Here is a 23,582-nt window from a genome sequence, read left to right as displayed (position 1 = left end):
AAGGAGTTATAGGTGTTTTAGCTTGTCTTCAGCTAAACTAGACTCTTTTTATTTTGAATTCTAATTCAATTCTACCTAAAGCTTTCCAAAGACGTTTGGGGGGGATGGAGGCTTTAGTGATGTGGCTGGATTAGTGATAATTAGGAATGATGGCGATCCAACAGTAAGGAAAAGTAAGGACACAGCGATATGAGGATATGAGAGGTCTGTGGAAGATGTAAATTGAGGATTTTTTTTTTTTTTTTTGGAAAAAGGAGGATAAGTGGAAGGCACTTTACTTTGTCCTCCCCATTAAGAAACAACAGTCATACCTATCTGTCATTAGTGATCAGGCAGAACTGGTCAATAAATAACATCGGAGGACTTGCTGTATAAATTCTAGATTTTTTTTTTTTTTACCCTAGACAATCATAAATGTTTGTATTGGGCAACGCAAATCACCAAATAACCACTTTACATTTTATTTTGGGTAATGCTTGTTTATTCTTTAAAAACACTAAATGACCTTATGACAAATATTTCAAAATCCAAAGCAGTCTCTCTTTGGTACATCCCAATATCTAGTTACTGTGAGCAACACCTCTGAACACCATAAGTCGATCCTTTCCATGCAAAGTGCTTTTCCGTTTGACATTCCATTCACTTTACAAAGGTTAATTTTTTTTTTTTACAGTGAATATTACCATTTTTCATTTGCTGATCTTATTTAATGGAAAAATCTAACTGTTATCTTTTTAGTGGGTTTTGCTCTGAAACAAATAGAGTAAATTTTTACATGTCATTAATTATTTTGTGTAAATTTGGATTTTGCTTTTTATTGCAAATCAAATATCACAAGTCTTCTAGTGATCCTAACACAATGTATGGTTGACAAAGCAACCGGTAATTTCCTGATAATGAGCTATTAAGTTTTGTGTTAGCTTGGGTGAATTGCAAACATCACACCAGATAAAACAAAGCATATTAGGGTTTCAGAAGAATTAATTTACATACTTTATCAACTCCCAGAATTAACCCTTACTAGGAACATGGTGCTCTAGAGAAACTAGACTGCATTATTACCAGTCCTAAAGTAAATATAAACCTCCGCAAAAATCTGCTACTGATCAACCACAATATAATTTGGTTGTAGGGTTTAGATACCTCTTAAAGTGGAGGTAAACCCAAAACTCGCCCAAAACAAAAAAAATCACACTTGCCTTCAATCCCACAGATCAGTCTGTCTGTCAGGAGGTTTCTTCCATCTGGTCCCGCGTCATCCTGGTATCCGTCTTCGGCGCCACCATCTTCTCTCATCTTCCTACGTCAACCAATCTCGCACTGTGCAGGCGATGGAGAAACTTGCTAATTTCAATGCGCATGCATGAAATCAGCAATTTTTTTCCTATTGATGAAAGGGCTCCTTCTGCGCATTCCTGAGATGCTCTGTCATGCACAGAAGGAGTAGCCAAGAGACTCCCTGGATGCGTGATGTAGATATCCCAGGAGACTCTGCGCTCCCATTCATTCTTGATCACCTAGGCCAGAGGTCGGCAAACGCCAGTATTCCAGTCCATATTTAGAGAAACATCCACCTATATACATTTCTTTATCTTAAATAGGCCACATCCCTAACATTCATAGGAAAAGATATGCGATGAAAGACATCAATTTTAAGTGGGACTTTTAAAGCCAGTACCATCAGTATATTACAAAAATAGCAACATTTTATTAATAGTAAACATTAAAAACAAACCATTTCAAATACATAAAATTGCGGGTGTATAGAATGACCTCTCCTTACAGAATACTCCCAAAGGGTTTAAATTCTGAATTATTTCTTGTCTTTCATCGCAAATCTCCTCCCAGAAATCCAGTCCAGCATAACACCTCCCTAGTTCTTTATTGTTGGATCTGGCCTTTGCACCTGATAGTCACTTTGTTTTTCCCTCCTTCACCCACCCCACGGGGTGTTGCTTTTGTTGCTCTTCAAGCACATTACCACTTCTCTGTTCATTGGTGCAGAAGCCCTTGTCACGCCCCAGGGAATCCTGACTGACGTTTGCATTAAACACACGCGCCACCGGGCGTGCCTGCTTCAATGCAGTGATGTCAGCTCACCAGAAGCACGGCCATATTAGGCAAGCTCCAATGCTACGTCAGCCCCCAGCGTGCTCACCCATTACCGTATGCAGGACTCATTCCTCCAGGACTCTATTAATCACCACAAGTAAGCCCCAACCTTCCATTTGATATTAGTATACTTATTACTGACCCCTATCATCATCACTCACTAGCCCCTTTGGGCTTCATTCCCTACAGACGTTGGTACTCTACACCTTGTACCATCTTGTTTACCTTTGACTACGTAAGCACCTGCTTGGACACCTTGTTTCTTCTGGCGTAGTGCGTCTTCTTGACCTCCTGATATGGCCTAGTAGTCCAAAAAGTTTGCCGACCCCTCACCTAGGCCATCGAGAATTAAGAGGGCAGCGCTGCATCCTTAAAACAAAATATTTTTTTAAATAAAAGGGTTGTCCACTCTTTTATGTAAAGTGGGAATTCGGAGTTTAGGTACGCTATAAGGATAAAGATCATCTCGGGTTGTGTAGTTGTAATTTTGTTCTCTGTTTTCAGAAAAAAAAAGATAGCTAATTTGTGTCTTTTTTTTTTTAGAAGAAAGGGGACAAGTATAATGGTTTTTATATAGATCGATTTTGTTGTGAAATCGCCAATTAATGAACCACTTATTTTTTTCCATTAAACTGCTTAAGTGAAATTGGCTTGAAAAAAAAAATTTCTGCATGTAATAGATGTTTGAAAGTGTATTTAGGGCAGTTTAGTTTTCAATTTGGGTATTTTTTTTTTCTGTATTGAATTTGTTGCTTTAATTATTTTTTCCTATTTTCAGTTCCTGTTTTTTATTTTTTCTCCCTGTGAAAAGGAATTTTAAATAGTTTTTAATGTAAATAGGCCCAGGATAGTTGAAAAGGCTTCCTTAACATTTAAAGCCTACCCCAAAAAACAGTAAAAATGTACAATATGAGATATATATCTTAAGTTACCAGTCCTTGAATGTGGTGGCTGTGTAACTTTTTAAAGGCTATCATTTACCGAACATACTTATTGATCACTTCCTGTTAGAACATACAGCAAAACAATGTTATCTATTTCCTACTAATCTCATTAACAGTGGAACAAGGGCAGATTTTGCAGTTCAACCTCTGTGACAACTATGACCAGGATCCCCTGGTAAAGATAAAGGGAAAAGAGTCTGAAAAAAAAGAAATATAAAGAAGTTAACTTAGAATGAATAGGCTGCTTCAATGCAACACACAATATTGCACCACAACAGACAGATATCCAGATATGGTCTGTTAATTAATTTTGGAAGCGGCCATCTTGTGTGTGGCAGGTTGACCTTGCCACCTCTCCTGCCTTTTTTCTCCGCCCACATCTCTCCCCCAAAGCTCAAGCATCATCACATGACAGGGGGGAAGGGAAAAAAGGACTAAACTTGCTGACCAATCAGAGCAGTGGGAGTGGTTTTATTGTAGACAGTCTGCAAGTGTTATTACCTAAAAATACTATAATATTGTAGTGATATATTTTATTCACTATTTAATTTTATATTCGGTCTAATTCTTCTTTACCTCTTCATCCCCATCTTCCCATTGAAATTATTTACATCAGCGGTCCATGGGAAAATATTGCCGGTCCACAGAAAAAATTATTTGCAAATGTTATGTTTTATTAATAGTAAAACAAAAATAATATTCTAAAAAAATTCTTATATTTTCGCCTTTATATTGCACTAAATTCATGAACTGTACTAGAGATGGAAAAACAAGGGAGGCGCAGCGTGACGTCAGTGTAGTCTTAAGTTGTATAAGGGCAACCGTTGCCGAGCCGTACCCTTCAGTATTGTTTCCACCATTACAACAGTCACCCGCTCCGTGAATACCGATTCTCATCCGATTGTTGTATTTTTTTTATTTCTCAGATGTAAGTATGACCTTACATTTATTTCTCTTTTAGGTAAGTATGACCTTAACTGTGTATTTTCCTTACCTGATATATTTATTGGCATTAAAAAGGTTTGACTTTGATAATTATAATTTTTTGTTTGGTCTTGTATTTTTATGAACTAAACCCATAATGAGTGAGAAAAAGCAAACATATGTTGCATTTCTTTAGTAATACCAAAGTTATTGCAACTAATGATAATAGTAACAATAGTAATACTTCACCTAACCGTGAGCTGATCAATGAATCAGAGCCTCCACAGTCCTTGTCAGGCACCATTAGGAAGATCATTATTTTACACATGTATTTATCTTTTTTTAATGGTCTGTGAGGTCCAAAAGGTTGATGACTGCTGATTTATATGTTTATTTTTTTAATTCTTTTTTGCCATATTTTACAGCAGAAACATTATTTTAGTGTAATTTTAAACAACAAATATTTCATAAAATATTTTTTTTCTATAAATCAATTAGAAAAATTATTATATATGTTGCATACCCGACAGGGATGCCCACTATCCCCTCTATTGTTTATCTTACTAGAACCACTGGTTAGAACTATTAAACAGAACTCTGATTGATGGCTATGAGATGCGTAGCAAGGAGTATAAGGTGGCGGCCTACGCCGATGATTTGCTATTATTTTTGCATAATCCCGATCGCTCCCTAGCTAACCTAATGAAGGTGTTTGATACCTTCCGTCAGTTGTCTAATTTTAATATCAATATGTCTAAATCTGTGGCCCTTGGGATTCATATACCCCAACAACAGATTCAGGCTCTGAATGCAACTTACCCTTTTTAATGGGAAACTGGAGGCCTGAAATATCTAGGAATCACACTAACTCCACACACAATGGACCTATACTCTAAAAATACCCCCCCCCCCCCCCCTTCCTTGTTTCATCGGAAACTCGGATCTGCATCATTAGTCAAACAAACCTTTTTTTGTGGTTTGGAAGGGCGGCCATAGTAAAATGAACATATTGCCCAGGCTTTTGTTTTGTTTTACAAGCCTTACCTATTCAATCCCAACTAGTTACATTTCTGGCCTGAGAGCCCTTTTTATGAAATTCCTATGGAACAATACCTACCCAAGACTTAAATATAATTATGTCACTAGAACTAAATCCCAAGGAGGTATGGCATTCCCAGGTATCCAGAGGTACTATCATGCCATTCATATGGCTAGAATTGTTGATTGGAACTGTCATACACTTTTGGTGAGGTGGACCCAGGTTGAGGCCTCCTTAGTAAAATTGCACTTGCTTCAATGCCTTGGGTTGCCACAAAATTTATACCGATAACCCTTAAAAATCCTGCTAAAGGTACCACGCTTACCACGTTACTTTACAGACGGGAGGGATTCTCCTCTGTACCAGGTCTACTAAAACCAATATGTGGTAACCCAGAATTCCAAACTGGTCTCCAACACTCATTTCTACAAAGCTGGAAAGAGATATCACCACTGAGGATGGCTGACTTTCTAAGGGCGGGTGGAAATAAGTCTAGGAATAGACGAATTAGTAGAAGGTGATGCAATTTCATGGTGGTCTTTTGTCCAAATTAAAAATTAAAAAAGCAGACATTGGAAGAAGAGAAGATTTCCTTCGATCCTCATCGGTGCTAAAACAGATCAGTTTGAAAGGTGCGGCAGTTCGCCACACGCTCTCCTACCTATACTCCTCTCAGTAATTTGGTTGCCAAGGATAACATCAGGGCCAAGAGGGCTTGGAAATCAGCATTGCAGGTTGAGTTTTCTGACAAACAATGGCAGAATATTTGTGTGAGGGCACATAAATGCTCTATTAGAACCAAATTGCAAGAAACCTTGTACAAAATTTTGACACAGTGGTATTCAACTCATTCATAAGTGGTTCCCAGAGTCTTTAGATTTATGCTGGTGGTGTAATCAGGCTGAGGGTACTATGCTACACATATGGTGGGCTTGTCGGCCTATTCAGACCTATTGGACCCAAATTGGTGTTATCAGCTGACAAATAATTGGACCTTCTTTTCCTGGCTCCCCTTCGACATGTTTACTACATGACCGAGGTGAATCTTTGGGCCCCCTAACTATGCACTTACTGAATGCGGCTCATTGTCTGATTCCATTGTACTAGAAATCCTCTGTTGCCCCTTCAGTCAACCTCCTAGCGGTCTAATTCCATCCAAATTTCCATGCAAAAAGTGGTACAATTTTTTGCATGGAAATGTATTTTTCATTGTAGGCTGTAATTCCCAGGCATAACTCACCGATATTTAATAAATATAATAAACTTTAAAAAACAACACATAATAATAATATATATAATTATATAAATATTATATGAAGATTTCTTAGTATTGGACTCAATACAGCTATTTTGTATTGAATCCAATACAAAATTATTTGAATTTCCTGCCGATCCTCCTGTCCGCATTGACGCATGCTCTGACACCACCTGGAAACCCAGGAGACTGTCGCTGCATTGTGCAGCTGGGGATCGGAGGAGCAGGACATGTCCCCAGGACCTGCGGGGACCATTAGAATGCCAGGGGACAGCAACGGATCAAGGTAAATGTTTTTTTTTTTTACTTAAAATCCACCCTGAGTCACACTCGGGAATACCGCTAGGGGGGTTAAACATTGGCTCCTCAAGGTACAGGAGATTTATTTATTGGAAGAATCTAGATCCATCTCACAAGACAGGGCTAATAAGTTCATGGAAACCTGGGGTCCCTGGGTAATCTTTTTCTATTCTGATCTGTACAAAACCCTGGTCAATAATTTAAACTGAGCTCTCCATTTTGATTCTTATTTTTGAGAGGAACATGGTCGAAAATCCTGGTTGCTACTAGCTTCTTATACGATTACCTGTTTTACTAGTTGTTACCCATTTCGTTGTTTGTTTATATTGTTTATTGTGTATGATTGTAATCTCTGTATTACTTGATTGTACATGTAATTATTTTTTTTTTGTTTGAGACAATAAAGCTTGAAGTGTGGGGGGAAAAATATATATATATATATATATATATATATATATATATATATATCAGTTTTTGGCATACATTGCACAGTGCTTCATTTATTTAATGGGTAATCAGACAAACCCTTGTGGGAATCTTCCAGGTCCATGTGTTTTAATGGCAGTAATCGATTCCCACCAGGAAATGTTTGAGGGAATGTTAGATTCCCTGTTTTATAAATTCATCCCATGAACTTTTTTTTCCAAAAAAATAATGCCAAAAGAAACCCTAACTTGCCCCCTCCCCAAAAAAAACAACAAAAAAAAAAAAACAAAGTAGATATCTAATAGCAGAAATGCTTTATTTCTGCTTTAGTGATGATAATCACAGAATAAACACAGAGTTATAGTGCACTTTAGATTGCTATGTATCGGATGCATTTTTTAACATAGCACACCACTAAGCACAGTGTGAGTTGTGGTGCAAATACAGGTGAATTGCCCATTATTTTAGCTTAGAAGGGGCCTAAAAAGGATAAAAAGCATATGTTACTTAGTAAAGTGCTAATAACACTGCAGACATTCTGTATATCATCAATAAAAAGGCAGTGCCCAGGCTCCCATATTACAAAGAAGCTCCATCTGAAATGTTTTCCCCTCCTGGTAAATGTTGGAAACCTGAAGAGACGAGTTTCCCTTTAAGCACTAGAGAAGTGATCCTCTTTGATCCCTTCTGTCCCAGTACAATATGAAATGTGACAGCATCAATCTAACCTTGATAAAACATTCAAAAAAATATGATTCCACCTTGTTTTGTTCAGATTTTTTTCCTCCTTATAGACCTGTCAATCTTCATTCCAAAAAAGCCTGAGACTGAGAAGGGCTGAGGTCTCCAGAGAGGTGCCGTGTCTCAGGGTCACAGTGATGTATGCTGTCGGAGGAATGGAAAGATGCATACATAGTGTGAATAAATAAAGGGCTACTCTACAGTCTTGGGGTCATAGTCATCCCTGGTAGTAGCAGCTCCCAAGGGTGCTTCAATAAGTAAAAGTGGTTTCAGGAGCTTTGTAGTCTCAATATATAATAAAGCTTTAAACATCATCATCTTTGGCTTATGTCATTTAAAAAAAATGAACTCCACTCAAATTTAAAAGTAGACTAGTTTAAAAAAAAAAGTTTAACTCTAAATAGTTAACAATTTTGCCTGTGTTGTTTGGATTTAATCTTGCTATTTGACGGGTGCTCGGATTGGGTGTCTGACCACACCCTCACAATAAAAGAACTACATACTGAACAAATAAATAGGCAGCAACTGCTAAATTCATCTTTTTAAAATGCATATTTCTGGTTGTTGATCCAGAGAATTAGAGACAACAAGTGTTCAATGATCAAAATACAGAAGCTGGGTATTTTTGTATTACATACCGTGTTTCCCCGATGATAAGGCATCCCCATCAAATAAGCCACCCCCCGATTTTTGCTCAAACAATTAAAATAAAGCACCCCTCGCAAATAAGACATCCTCCGATACCTGATACTGTGTGCCTCTGTGTGACTTCTCGATGCTGGCTGCAGTGCAGAGTGAAACTGAAAGTAACTTCAAAGGACAAGCAAGCTGCTGATCCCTCCCCTAACAGAGTCTGGTACCCGGCGAGTCAGTGATCAGAAGGGGACAATGAATGGCACAGAGTGATCAGAAGGGGACAATCAATGGCACATACAGTAGTGATCAGGAGGGGACAATCAATGGCACATACAGTAGTGATCAGAAGGGGACAATCCATGGCACATGAGTGATCAGAAGGGGACAATGAATGGCACATGAGTGATCAGAAGGGGACAAGGAATGGCACATGAGTGATCAGAAGGGGACAATGAATGGCACATGAGTGATCAGAAGGGGTCAATCAATGGCACAGAGTGATCAGAAGGGGACAATCAATGGCACAGAGTGATCAGAAGGGGACAATCAATGGCACAGAGTGATCAGAAGGGGACAATCAATGGCACATGAGTGATTTTCTCAAGAAATGTGTACTGTAGTCTTCTTCATGGAAAAATAAGACATCCTGCTGAAAATAAGACCTAGGGCATATGTTGGCATTTCCAAAAATATAAGACAGTGCCTTATTATAGGGGAAACAGGGTAGTTACATAGTAGGTTAGGTTGAAAAATTACATAAGTCAATCAAGTTCAACCATGGAGGCCATCAACAGGCAATTAGCATTGGGATGAATAAGTTGGGAATAATTAGGTCCCTTTTAGGTTTTTTAGCCATCTGTAAGCCCATTAGGTAGAAATATGCTGCTATCAAGGCAAAGTGATGGTAAATCAAAATTTTAGGTTTGTCATTAGAACATTAGGCTTGGTTAACATTTGTGGTTTTGCCACCTAAATCCACTTGCAAAAAGTACATTGGACTGATCGAATGAGTCCATTTTTATATCCTTTTTTGTGAGGCAGTTAGTGGCAGCAGTGGTCCTGTGAGTTTTGGTCATAAGACACATGCATCCAGGGGCAGCTTTTCACACATACTTCCTCCAAAGACTTGAATTTGAAACCCTTGCAAGCTTTTTTAGGTGTTTTCATAGCCTGCAAGACCCTAGAGCAGTGCTTCTCAACCAAGGTTCTTCCAGAGACTCTTAGGTCAGTTTAAAAGATACCAATGATCTTTTTGTTGATCTGTAAGGGTGACAGCCTTCCAACTAGCCAGCAATGTATGAGGTATTCTTCCCACTGACCACCTGAAATATAGTTATTATAGAACCGTTCCCCCATGAGAAAATCCACCCTAGAGGTTACCACCTGTTTTTGCCTCACGGTTGTCAGCATGCTCCCAAGATTGGTAAATGTTTTTTACCACCTCTAAAGTGAATTTAGCTAAATCTTAAATCGTAGAAAGGCTATGTCTGTTCTTGTGAAATCTGTCGCCCCATTTGGTAGATATTTCTGCCCATTAGAAAGGGAGGTTTTAACCTTCCCTTCTCTAAAACAAAATAAATAAATAAATCATACACGGTGATGTCAATAAATCAATACATTGCTTTGTTTGGGACTAACTGGGCTTTCTTTTTACAATTTTAAAGAAGGTATTTTCAAAGAACCCCTCATGCCAATTACTCTGCAGCATTTATTTTGGACATTGTTAAATAACCCATGACTCTGACCATGTACAAGCAAAGTGAAACAAGCAGCTAATTAAGGACTGGCTTGTCAAAACATTTCCATGTCTATATGAAATAAGATAAATGAGTTGGAACACAGCAGCTTGGCGATATGCCACTCAACTAGACAAAACAATTGTATAGTTTGTTAGAAACTCAGCGTGTCATAATTATCTTGTATACCACTTTTTTAGTGTTGAACCAACACAAGTTGCATGGATAATAACTCAAAAACAGATTGTTGTACTTTCAGTCTTTATTTTTTTTTTATATAAAAAATGTTCTTTTCTTTTTAGCAAAATCCAGATTTGGTTATTTGTTTTCTTAACTGCACCATAAAACTGGACAGTTAAGGATACAAAGTGAATGATTAAACATCTTCACTTACAGTAATACCAATTAGTATTCTCCCCAGGACTTTTTTTAAGCTGGGTGGGAAGCTGTAGGCGGGGGTTGACCCCTGTATTGTGTCCCAACTTTTCAGTAACCACCCAAAAACAGCCGGGTGGTGAAGCCAGCTAAAAGAGTCCGGGTAGAACAGTGTCAATGATGTACCAATGGGTAAGTACATAAACAGAACTCAGATTTCTAGGACTGTACATAACAGCCGTTGCACAAATGAAATTGATGTTTTCAGAATAATTCAACATATATAAGAGTATTACAATTAAAATTACTAAAAAAAAGCATTCACTGTAAAACAGGCCACTATAACAACAAACATTCTCACTGCAAACACTGGAATAGAAATCTGAATTATAAAAAACAAATAGTTTACTCTTTTACTAGCACAGCAACACTGGCTACTAGAACTAATTCTGGCATTGTAAAATTTTACAAGACTTCACTGGACCTAGGGAAGGAGGTAATTATAATCCAGAAGAACTTTGCATTACTTCCTTGCCAGTATGTTTATTACGGCATCTTGATCTATTTAATAATCTGCAATAACATTTAGGACATCCTAAAGCAGTGGTCACCAACCTTTTCGGTCCAGCGGACCACTAAAACCACTGGCTTCTGACCGCTTGTGTGCGGGGAGTTGGATGTCACTCAAAGGGGAGAAGCCTCCCCCATAGTGACATCATGAATACATAACCCCACCCACCTCCCTGAGCCTAGAAACTGTACGAGGAACATGGTCCGTGGCCCTGGCCGGTGCGTCCCCCAAGCGGGGTCCTTTTCCTGACCCCCCTCGGGGGTGCACCGACCAGAGCCGCGAACCCCAAAAGTTTCTCACGGACCACCCGTTGGCGACCGCTGTTCTTAAGCCACCTAAACGCATCTTGAATGCCATCATGCTGATGAATCAAAACCACTATTGGACAGACAGGAGGAAAGCATTTTGCTAGTCTGGAAAAGAATGAACAGAAGGTCAGGCTAAACATAGGCAAAAAAACAAAAAAAAAACAAAGTTATAAGCAGAGCCAGATCTGAGCTGTGAGGCAAATAGCAAGTGCAAGCCAAGCCAAAATAGGTCTAAAAGTTTACAAATGGAAACTGTCAGGTCCAGACTGAGTATTTCAATCACAATTTTAAAAACTACTCATTCCGTCTAGCAACATGTTTTAGTGCAGAATATTATCCAGCAGAATGGGACTACAATCAAACAGGATTTAATCAACTAGTTACTGCAGTTATACAAAAAAAAATAAATCCAACACATTTTACATTTTCTTTTTATCTTTGTGTTAGCTCTTATGATTGTATGAACCACAGTTCTGTTGGCAGAATCTGACATTCACATATTTTGTGATATGATATTCCATATTTACAGTATTAAATACAGTACAGGTAGTCCCTGGGTTACATATGAGATAGGGACTGTAGGTTAGTTCTTAGGTTGAATTTGTATGTAAGTCGGAACAGGTACATTATTTTAATAAATGCAGTTGGAACAGATGTTTAAGAGCTTACCCCCTAAGATCACCCACAACCTCAGCTGTGTTTAGCAAACGATTTTTCCCTGTCACTTTTTTCTCCTAGATAGACATTCGGCCTGCATGTTTGAACATCATATGTTCTTTGCTGTAGTGTTGGCATCCATGAGTAATTTCTGACAATAGGTTAAATATTTCTCCTACACATTGCCAAATACTACAGTATTGCAATGTACAGCTCTATACGCTTTTTTGGCCAGCTTTAAATGTATACATTTATAGTCATACCATATTCCTCAAGCATACCTCCTCATTTGGTGAGGTGACAATCAGAACATTGACAGTTTTTTCTCATTGTGAAATGATGGATTTCATTAGGCAATACATACAAAAGGGTTTATGCTGCAATAGCGGTTTACCCTAATTTAGGGTAAAGTGGATTTATTCTAGCTTAGGTTAAATGGCTTTTATAGTAAAAGTCTTTTTTTTTTTTGCTGTGTATTCCTAATTGATCCAGTGAACTGATCTTAGAAGGAAACAGCAAGATTAATTTTCATTCTGGTTTGTCTTCCTTTGGACTGAAGCTGTGAGCTTAACTGACATAAATCCCTTTTCCAATCTATAACCTATTTAACATAACAAAACATATCATATTAATATGATCATATCATATTGCAAGTCTTTGTTACAGTGATCTGACAATCTCAGATGATGCACTCTGTGAGTCATATTGTGTAAAAGCATTGACTGATTGTTCATCACCTGTAAACATGGAGATGTAGGAAAGGGATAATGGAGAAACAGAGGAGTCTGTTTGGATCACTTGATCTGCAGTTATAGTGGATACTGGAATGGAGTGCTCAGCAGACAACATTTGACTTGAAAATTTAGAAGCTGGCCTCCTGTTCTTGCAGAATCTGGGAGATGCATGTTCTCTATTGATCTGCACTCGCATGTCTGCTTTATGAACTGTACGTATGTGTTTCTTCATGTTACTTGGATGTCTGCAGCCTTTCCCGCAGATCTGTAACAAACACATAGCTTTCAGAAATCTGGAAAAACAAAATCTAAGAAATACATTTTGTCTTTATTTTATGAAAGGTAAATAGCACACATTTATGCAAAATAAGCCCATGCTGCAAAAGGAAACACTGGTGCGTTATAGAAAATAGAAATAATGTGCAGGGCCCTGGCTGAGTGCAAGAGATCAACTTTAGGGTCTCCAGCTTCTGTCATGGTCATAAAGCCAGGCTAATCTAGATTAATGCCTTTTTGTAGTATCATCCTGTTGGCCATCATCTTACTAAATAACTTGATATTATATGTTAGAAGAGATCAGCCCACTGCTAAAACCATTGGCACTTACCTTGCAACGATAGGGAAGTTCTCCAGTATGGGTCCATGTATGCCTCTTGAGTTCTGAAATTCGGTGGAAGGACTGAACGCAAAAGTCACACTTAAACTTCTTCACACCACTGGCCAATACAGTAAGACATCAGAAAACAAAGATGGTTAAGCAATATATGTTCAGATTCTCACTTGTCTAACATATCTCCTCACATTCTGGATTCCTAAACTAACTATAAACATAAAGATCAGGTTTTGTAGGGGTAAAGAAAGGGTTTGTCCATATCTGGAGGATTTAAGAGTTATATTAGAGCTTTTGAAACCTTCAAACATTTTTTCTTCATATCTATGTACATATTTTCTAGTCCTGAAAACTAGAAGCAATCCATAAAATGGATCCATTATGTACAGGAAAATCTAAAACAAAAAACAACCTTTGCATGGGGAGTACTTAAAGAATAGAGGGGATTGGAATATAAAAAAAATCAATATATTCAACCAAAATATGTGACACTTTAGAAAGACCATCAGAAAGCATGCAGGCAGAATAAAAGTGTAACTACAGCAAGCTGAACCGGTCGTAAAAATCAAAACAATTGTTTCTTTGTACCTGCAAAAGATTTTATGGCTTTTGTAGTGCTTTACTGCTTGGCCGCAGAACTCACACAACTGGAGTAATGGTGGTTTTCCTGTAGAGGCTTCTATGTGTTTTACTCTGATGTGCTGGGTGAGATCACCTTCAACAAAAAAAATGTTCTATGACACCAATATAAATATGTTTGCAATTTGTTTGTGACACACAGCATTGTCTGTACAACCAATGGCTAAAACAGCCAATATAAATGATGATTAGGAAATTCACTGTAACTGATCATAAGTAAATATACTTCGTCCATGGCCACGGACTTATTTCTGATACCTCTCCACAAGCAGCATGTAACATACATGTTATAAATTAAAAACAAAATGCTTCAGTTCAGCTTTTTAGGTAATAACATTTTTTTTTAATTAGAACATTAAATTACATGACTTGTTAGTTATTGTTAATTCAAACTAAAACAGTCAAAAAACAAGTTTTTTGGCGGCAGCTGCCCATTATTTGTGGGTCAATGGCTAGGCAGCTTTCCAAGTGTTATTTTAGCATTTCCGATGTATTCAACTGAGAAAATAAACAAGCACTTGGCATTTCATCCAGTGGTAGGTTGGGATTTTTTTTTTATCTCAGGGAATGTAAACAATAGTCTTGATTTCTAATATGGAAAGAGGCTGTCACATAGGTCCCATGGGAGGCCAAACTAAGGGTAGAGAGAGGGGAACTCATGTAAATTCTCCCTTCTTTTTACAATTCACACTGAATTTCACAGAGGAAGAAGATTCTATACTATGCCAAACAAGATTCCAGGTTAAAAAAAACTAGCATTCACGACAAGAGAATATCCCACGGAATTGACAAATGGATAGGGGAGGGGTAGGTGCTTCCTTTGTCTTCTTGACTAAATAATGTCTGTAACAAAACCCCTTTTTTATTTCTAATTAGAATTCACCCTTTCACCTACCAAATGTTCTTCTAAGACATCTGCAGTACTCAGATGAACTCCGACACTAAACATCTTGACAGCCTGTAATTGCCTTTTTTTGCAAAGCAAAACGATTATTAACTTCTCAGTTCATTACCAAAGCAAATTTAATTCCTAAATATCAAAAAGCAGGCTGCATATAACAATGAATTATTGTTTAAATAGGCAAGGAAAAAATAGATTATACTATGACAGATGTGGGAAAATAAATAGTCTTTAACCTGGACAATATTTGACTGTATCTAATTGCCCTTTGCCATGTAAAGCTGGGCTGCATTTCCTGAGCAAAGTGAAAGACTTTTTTTTGTGTGTGAATCTATTACAATTCCGCATCCTGGGAGAAGAGAACAAATGCAGAGGCAATAATTCAAAATATCACAGGGAGTTCTACAGGAAGTAACACATTATCACAAATGTTTATTCATTTTCTGTCATAGCATTCCACATATATATATATATATATATATATATATATATATATATATATATATATATATTTTGACACTGTACACTTTCCTAATGCATGCATTAATGTTTTAATATTTTCTCTTTTATTTTATAATCCAACTGAGTTAAAACATTTCTGGTTTTCAATTGTTACCCAGAAAAACAACCTGGAGCGAAGCTGCCTAAAAGAGAAAATCTGGTATATAACTACCTTGCAAATATTGCACTATTGGAGGATATGCTTGCTTGTTCTTTTTACTTAGTATTTTTCCTTATCTCATCATGAAGTATTCCACACCCGTTGAAGTTTTGGCCGTTTTTTCCCACTGTATTTAATTGGTACAGAAGAGGAATCAGGGGTCTAACAGATCTCCAAAGTCTCCATAATCAAGGTGTGCACGGGGAAGAAATCTCCCCCATCCCAGTTTACTTTGTATTATTCCACTCTACCATAGGTAAGGATCCTCAATGAAAGGATGGGTAGGGGAAAGAGGAAAGTTTTTCTCCATTCACACCTCTTTTATGTGGACATCAGAAGGCTTTTTAAGGCCTGGATTGATCTTTTGTGTCCATGAGGTACAGTTAGGGTGCAGAAAGGCCAGAACTTCAGTGGGTGTGGGCTTAAGCTGGGTACACACGTGCAAGTATAGTCGTTGGATAGGATCTTTCACGATCCTTTCTAACGACTGCACGATTCATGAACAAGTGCTGTACATACAGCACCGTTCTGCTCTATGGAGAGGGGAGGGGGAGAGCGACAGAGTGGCACCCAGCTGCACGCTATTCCCCTTCCCTTGCATTAGGATCGTTCGTCGTCCATCATCCATGGATCCGCCAGGACGGTCGTTCGGACAATGGACGATGGGTGCTGTACACACGCCAGATTCTCGTCTGATTTCAGCCCTGAGCCGATTATTGGGCAAGAACCATTGGACGTGTAGACGTAGCTTTAGGGTTGGGGGATGGGTGCTCAGGGTATGGCAGAGCAATGTAGTGTTGGAACATTTTAGGCCAGTTTAAGTACATTTTGAATAGTGACCAGAAAATCTCTATATTATGCAAATACTGTAAAATTATAAGAATATGCAGTGTTCTCACTCAGTGTTCTTTTTTGTCAGCTGGGTAGAATTAAATAGTAGAAAAAATGTAGAAATAAATCACCACGAATGTAAACACTGAACCAATTTTTATTAAAATGTATTTTCTGGGAAAAAACTGATCTACAAGTAATATAAAAAGTTAATATAGCTAGGCTAAAAATTGTGTGTGCCTACATCATTGAAGAAACAAATATAGCATGCTGTACTGATGTGATGTGCTAAAAAAAATTACAGCTCGCTACTTAGGAGTTAAACTTAAATGAATGAATGACCCTAAAATGTTTAAGGCACAATTACATTTTACATTAGCACATACAATTATGAAGAAGTTTGGCTGACAATGTTACAGATCAGGATGTGTCTCGGTAACAGAAAGTGCGGTCACCGGTCAGAAGTAAGATTCAAAACTGTAGTGAGACATGATGTTAAACCTAATAAAAATTTCAATTAAGGGAAGCTTTACATACAAATGCTTGTATTGCCATTTTAGGGATACACACATTGGAGCAATTATGCTGTAAAGCAGCCCTGTCTATATTTGGTGTACTTGTTTGCCAGATTTAGTGTAGGGGTTAGTGCTGTCTGGATGTAAATGTGGAGAAGTTGGTGCAAAGGTTTATCAATATTTTGAATTTCATGTCATACTTAGGAAACTTTTTTCCTATACATGTAGACAGAAAAAAGAAATCAAAGTGGTGTAAGTTAGCACGCATTCTCTCTTTGTTTATTTATTATGTGTATGTGTTAGGCCCTAACAATATATATGGTTTTCAGCATCCCATTTTTGCTACGCGCAGTGCAGAGCCCTGAAGTGTTTCTATCTTTTTTTTCAATTGGAACAAACTGGCCCATATAAATGCCTCTGATTAAAACAATGCGCAGGCAGCAGTAATGTCTAGGAGTAATGGTAACCACAATTCTACAAAGAGAAGCCTAAGGCATATTGTCTCATCAGATTGGAAGTAAATATTGGCCCACGTGTACTACAACTAACAGTATTTGGAGGTATAATTTCTACAATGTGTAACTTTCTACTTTGTAGAGAAACATATAAATATATATTTATACACACAACACAAATAAGGAGGAATGTGTACATACTTTTAACTTTATAAGCTTTGTCACACAGATGGCACTTGTGAGGCCTGGCTTCCGAATGGTATGCAATGTGATCGTGTAGCTTCTTCAGCGTACTCAGTTCTTTCCCACACTGACTGCACTGGTAAAACTTCTTCTCATGTTGAGTTGACTGATGTAAGGCTAGCTGACAACTGAAATGCAACAAAACTTTTTTTAAAACCCAATATCAACATTACCATTTTTTTTTCAATTCAGTTATTCAGACTGGTTTTGCAGAACCATGTGATTACCTGCTCCCATAGGAGCAGTAATAGGTAACTTTTACAGGTATTTATGAGCAGTTGTGGAACTGACGGAGAGAATAAAAGGAAGCAGTTGCAGACTGCCCTAAAATCAGCATAAAAAGGGGGATTTAAACCACTCCCAATCATTTGAATAATAACCAGGGGCAGCTGAGCATTAGCTGACAGCAGCGAACTGCAGCTGGTATGCTTGAAAACACAACCTAAACTTTAGAGAGTCCCTGTTCCTAAACCATTTGTTTTAACAAATATCTTCCCATAATATTACATATGCATTTATTATATTTTAGGCATGTTATTTATCTGTAGAAGTCTTCCCTGTAGAAATCCAGAAGCCTTGATACCGCAGTGCGCTGACATTTTGGAAGTGATGTCAGCAACCCCAACAGATTCAGAGCTGTCACTCAAATGATACCTGGTAGTATTCTCCTTTGCTTGTTCCCCAGGAGCTACATAAAAGTTTATAGGGAGTAGGGAAGTGACATTGAGATGCTGGGCCAGCACAGACATTAATTAGACCCTCCCAGAAAGGAGGGGCCTCTGCTAAGGAAATGACCCTTCTGGAGTTGGTTAACAAATATTTTCATAAGGTCAACAATGGCAGTTTCTATACTTCCTCAATACTGTTTGCCTTTAAAGTCACAAACCTGGACAGGTTGTATGGAGTATATAATAAAACAGGAAAGAGGTTACAAGTCAAGACCATCAGTAGATCCAGACATAAAGACAGCTATTTTTCAATGCAAATTTGTACTTTTCCAGTAAAAGTCAGGTCAGTGAGACTTAGTCCAGTCTGAACTTCTTGAGTCTTGAATGTGATGAATGGCTGCAATAACTAATACCATGGTCCTGTAGGGGCAGGGGCCAAGCCTGATTATAGCTGGCAAAGTCAGGATTTACATATAAATGTAACTGCATATAACTGTGAATCTGCTGCTTATTGTAAAATGCAGTTTTACTGAATGTAACCTGTCTTATTATATTCCTGGCATGTAAATTATGGGGTTTGTGACAAACGTACTGTAAAACACAATGTAAGCCTGATCAAGAAATATTCTATTATTCAGAGCAGCCTTTGCAGTATCTAAATTATATTGTTGTAGTTGTAAAATTGTCAGAAATGTCTCTTCTCTATCTTCATCAGTGGTCGCCAACCTTTTGGAGCTCACGGACCACTAAATACATGGTGTGTCACTCAAAAGAAACTTCCCCCCAGAGTGACGTCATGATGCCAGAACCCCCCACTCTCCCATCGCATCGACCAGAGCCGTGGCCCACCAGTCAGACGGCCCGGGGGACCCCTGATCTACATGACAGGAAGAAGCCCACTGTCTGGTGCTGTACAGTCAGTATTACCCTTAGAGCCTTGCACATACATGAGGCTGCTCCATCTTGAAGTCTCCTAGACTAACAGCTGGCAAGGCAGTAAGAACCACAAGCATTTTTTTTATTATACTGGCAGGATCTTCAAATGTGTTGGCAGGAAATGTCTAAATTAGCAGTATGCAACTCAAAGATGCAGTACATTCTATTTTGTATTGCTTGATTTTACATTTTGCCATGTAAGTTAAGGTAAGTAAAAGGTATATAATAATATATATCAAAGTATGTATATGCGCTAATTAGCCAAACCATTAAAATCATCTGCCTAATATTGTATAGGTCCCTTTTGTGCCAAAACAGCTCCGATCCATTGAAGCATTGAATCTACTGATCCATTGAAGACTTTGTTTCTCTGTGTGGTAGCTGGCACCAAGATGTTAGCAACAAATCCTCTAATTCACACTTCTTACTTCTACCCATAGTGCATTCTGCAGTCATCTCTACCCTGGATAAATTAAGCACTTACATCCCAACATTGACATGATCTAAAAGACAACCTGATTTATTGGGCCCGATTTATTAACGCTCTCCAAGGCTGGAGAGGATACACTTTCATCAGTGAACCTGGGTGATCCAACAAACTTGGAATGGATTTCTTAAAAGTCATTTGCCATTTGTTAGCAAATGTTTTTATTCCTGGAGCAGATCCATTCCAGGTTTGCTGAATCACCCAGCTTCACTGATGAAAGTGTATCATCTCCAGCCCTGAAGAGCTTTATTAATTCAGGCCCATTATACAAGGCTACCTTAGTCTGTTGCTTTATGGTGCTGTTCTAACGACCACATTATAGGAAGCCTGCAGATAGTCAAGGAGAAAATCCGTTCCCTGAGAAATGTTAGAGTAATACCGTGTTGTTATCACTGTTGTGTGTGTGATTTTTTCCCTGTAGAAGACAAATAAACCGCTCAGAATATGTCTATAATCCCCTGTTCTGATCTTACTGGACTTGCATTTCACCACACACATTTCGCTTTTTGAAAAAAAAAAATATATGATGCAATGTGAAATAAGCTGTAGTTACCTGGACTATTTATAAAATGTATGAAATGATAGTTTTAATCATGATATGAAAAGATAACTAAGGCACTTGGTTCTGCACCAATCTATAGAGATGTTGGCCAGTTCCTAGTTGTATGCAGCTCTCACCTGTAGTTGAATTGTTTTTCACACAAGCTGCACTGGAGAAGGTTTATTCCTGGATCATCTTGGTGGTTTAGAAATTCTGGATATGGTAATAGCAGCTCACACCTATCACACTTGTGTACAACATCAATATTGTTTTCATCACCGTCCACTCTCTCCACCACACCACCACCCTGCAATCCAACAATTGTGGTGTAAATCTTAGGTTTAATGGCCTCTTGTAACCTCAAGTCATTCAGCACAATGGGCTCTAAACTATCTGGAGTGTCCGGCTCATCACATAGATTAATGCAGATATCTGCGGTGTCATCATCGGCTTCTTCTGAAGAACCATCATTGTGAATTGTAATAGGCAAATCACTGCTAAAACCAGGACTGAGAAATGAGTTATCTCTAGCTTCATCCAAAGGGCTTGCTCTACCAAGCCTTCCACTTTTAGCAGGTTGTTGATTCTTGAAAAATCCAGGGTTTTGCAGGGCAAATGTCTCCTTATAAAAGGAATGTCTTCTGTGTATTCTTACATTGTCTTTTAGTTGGCACACTGCCTCAAAACGTCTTCTGTCCTCACTAAAGATCCTGTTGTTGATGTTTGATGGATTATCATTGTGACGGCTTCTTAAAGATGGGCTGGCAACCTCTGCCAACTCTGACTCTTGAACAGGTACCTCATACTCATCGTCAGGAATACAGATCTCCTCCTTAGGACTATTGTTTGGTGGGCTGCTGGAAACAGAGACCACCTGAGTAGTGAGTGGAAGACTAACTTGCAGCAGATGGCCGGCCTGCATAAAGTCTTGTACATGACAAGTTGGAATCTTGTAGGTGTATATGAAATCCAGTAGATGACTAAAGCCCTCCAAGCTAACGTTGTCAAGAACCAAGAACTGTTGCTGCTCATTTCTTTTTAAAGCTGCATAGAAGTATTCACTGCAAGCTGATAGGACATTTTTGTGAGCTAGGAAAATTTTACCCTCCACCATCAAGGAGACATCACAAAATAGACCCATTGATTTCTGTTCATTTAGTTTCTGGAGGACAAACCAACCATGAGCTTCTGGTGACATCGGGTCCATCTTGATTTCTGTTTAACAACAACGCACACAGCTTACTTTGATGCATTTACAATAATCCTGAGAAAGAAGAAGAAATAATTTATAACTCTGACCTTCCCGGATTGTATAGGAAATGCCATTTACAAAATGTTAGTGTTCTGTACAAACAGAGGTGGCTTGGAAGCTTGATATGAATCAGACTTATATACATTTTTCTATTTTATTTCTTTAGTGTTAATCAATCTTTAGTGTATGTGTTGATGATCTTAGACTTGTGTCAATGGCATCAAATTAAGATACTTTTGATATCTTCTCAATTATAATTCTCAATATATTCTCAATTCATTAACCTACTTTAAAGAGGAAGTAAACCCAAAACAATAAAATCACACTTCCCTTCTATGCTGCAGATCCGTTGACCTGTCTGGAGGTTTCTTCAATCAGGTCCCGCATCATCCCAGTATCTGACTTAAGCCAGGCGCAGAGGGAGCGCCGGGTGCTGTCATCTTCTCCTCTCTTCTTCCATGTTCTTCTTCCTGCGTAGATTGGGAAAAACTGCCAATCTCACTGCGCATGCGTGAGCTCAGCAATTTTTTTTCTATTGATAAAAGGGCTCCTTCTGCTCGTGCATGTGCAGAAGGAGCAGCCAAGATGCGTGACGTAGGTATCCCGGGGGGCTCTGCGCTCCCATTCATTCTTGATCACCTAGGCGATCGAGTATTAAGGTTGCCGTGCTGCACCCCTTTTTTAAAAAAAGAACACAAAAAAACTAAATTTTTAATTTAAATAAAAGGGTTGTCTACCCTTTTATGTAAAGTACAAATTCTGAGTTTAGATACGCTTTAAGCGTGATTTGCATTCTTATAGACTTGCAGTGTAAAATCCCTTTGAAGCAACACAGTCAACCACACTGATTGCCCATGCAGGAATGACTTAACTCCAGTGCGTGCACATAGGGGATCATTCCTTCCTAGCAGTCTCGGGGGATGCTGAGATACCTGACACATCCAAGAAAAGAGATCACTAAAGCTACGTACACACTTCCAATTATTATCGTTGGTAAACGAACGACCCTGCACGATATCTGCGAACGATCGTATAGCACCGATCCTGCACATAGAGATAACGGCACGATCGTTTGTAGATATTGTACACACAATAGATGCGATCGTTTGAACGATACAGGAAGTGACGTGCACCGCAGGAACGTTCGTTCATCACGCATGCTCAGACCATGGAGGATCAATGAACGATCGTACACACGAACGATGGTCAACGATCGTCGTCCAATCCGATCCGCCGGTCCGGTCGTTCATTTCCAACGACTTTCCTCGTTCGTCGGTGTCGTTGGTTACTTTTTTTACGAACGATTTTTGCCCAATCGATCGTTCGTCGTTCATTTTGAACGATAAAAATTGGAAGTGTGTACGCAGCTTAAGAGGCAGGATGAATGTTTTATTGCATAAAGGATATCACCTGTCCCTTGTACAAAAATCCTGTCTGATTACAATGTTCAGTTCTGGAATTGTTGTCCCATGCCTTAGAAACTCGTCTGAGCTACCGCTGTCCAGTCAGAATGCAGCCCGAGCTGTGCTGGTTACAAAACTTAGCAAGGAGGTGCATCTGATCTCTGCAGAGAGGCGTCTGCTTCCACAGAGGTAACAAAGATCCTCCTCTGCAGCATGTGAACACAAGGTGGGATTTTATGACTCTGCTAAATGAACTGTAAGACTTTGCACGCCTTTTATTTTAAACTACCTGGAATGTATGTAGCTGATTTAAAATAAAAGCTCATTTGGTCCTCAGAGGGAGACCTGGTGGTCCTGCCATGGCAGTCCATGGTCAGGCATTTCCTGGTAGTGTGACACCTGTATGCATGCATTGCCACACTTGTCTGCTGACCCACCATAGACTGCTTTAGTGTTGGCACCATGAGGGTAGCCAGTCCTATGCTAAGTGGCTACAATTGTCAGGAGGTGATGAGAAGCATTTTTGCAGCATGCTGTGCAGTAAATGTCTTGTGTTTGCTATGTACTGGAAATGCCTGTGTGACGCACATCTGTACCGAATTCCTCACAGCACAGGTAATAAACTTACCTCTCCTCACCATTCATGGCAGCCTCGCTTTCACCTCAGACACAATGATGTCAT

The 23,582-nt window shown here is 38.7% G+C and overlaps 1 protein-coding gene across 1 annotated transcript; it reads right to left on the bottom strand.

Moving 5' to 3' along the window:
- Positions 1-10,374: 10,374 nt before the first annotated feature.
- LOC140326173 (uncharacterized) lies at positions 10,375-23,580 on the bottom strand. Its single transcript, XM_072404534.1, has 6 exons — positions 23,529-23,580; positions 20,383-21,509; positions 17,572-17,741; positions 13,957-14,083; positions 13,366-13,474; positions 10,375-13,023 (listed from the first exon to the last, which is right to left on the bottom strand). Exons 2-6 carry the CDS (start codon positions 21,450-21,452, stop codon positions 12,685-12,687), a joined length of 1,815 nt encoding a protein of 604 aa, XP_072260635.1. The 5' UTR covers positions 21,453-21,509; positions 23,529-23,580; the 3' UTR covers positions 10,375-12,684.
- Between the last annotated feature and the right edge of the window lie 2 nt (positions 23,581-23,582).

This window comes from Pyxicephalus adspersus, chromosome 3, assembly GCF_032062135.1.
Source record: "Pyxicephalus adspersus chromosome 3, UCB_Pads_2.0, whole genome shotgun sequence".
NCBI lineage: Eukaryota > Metazoa > Chordata > Amphibia > Anura > Pyxicephalidae > Pyxicephalus > Pyxicephalus adspersus.
The sequence above is the reverse complement of the archived record's forward strand: the minus strand, read 5'-3'. Positions and strand labels throughout refer to the sequence as shown.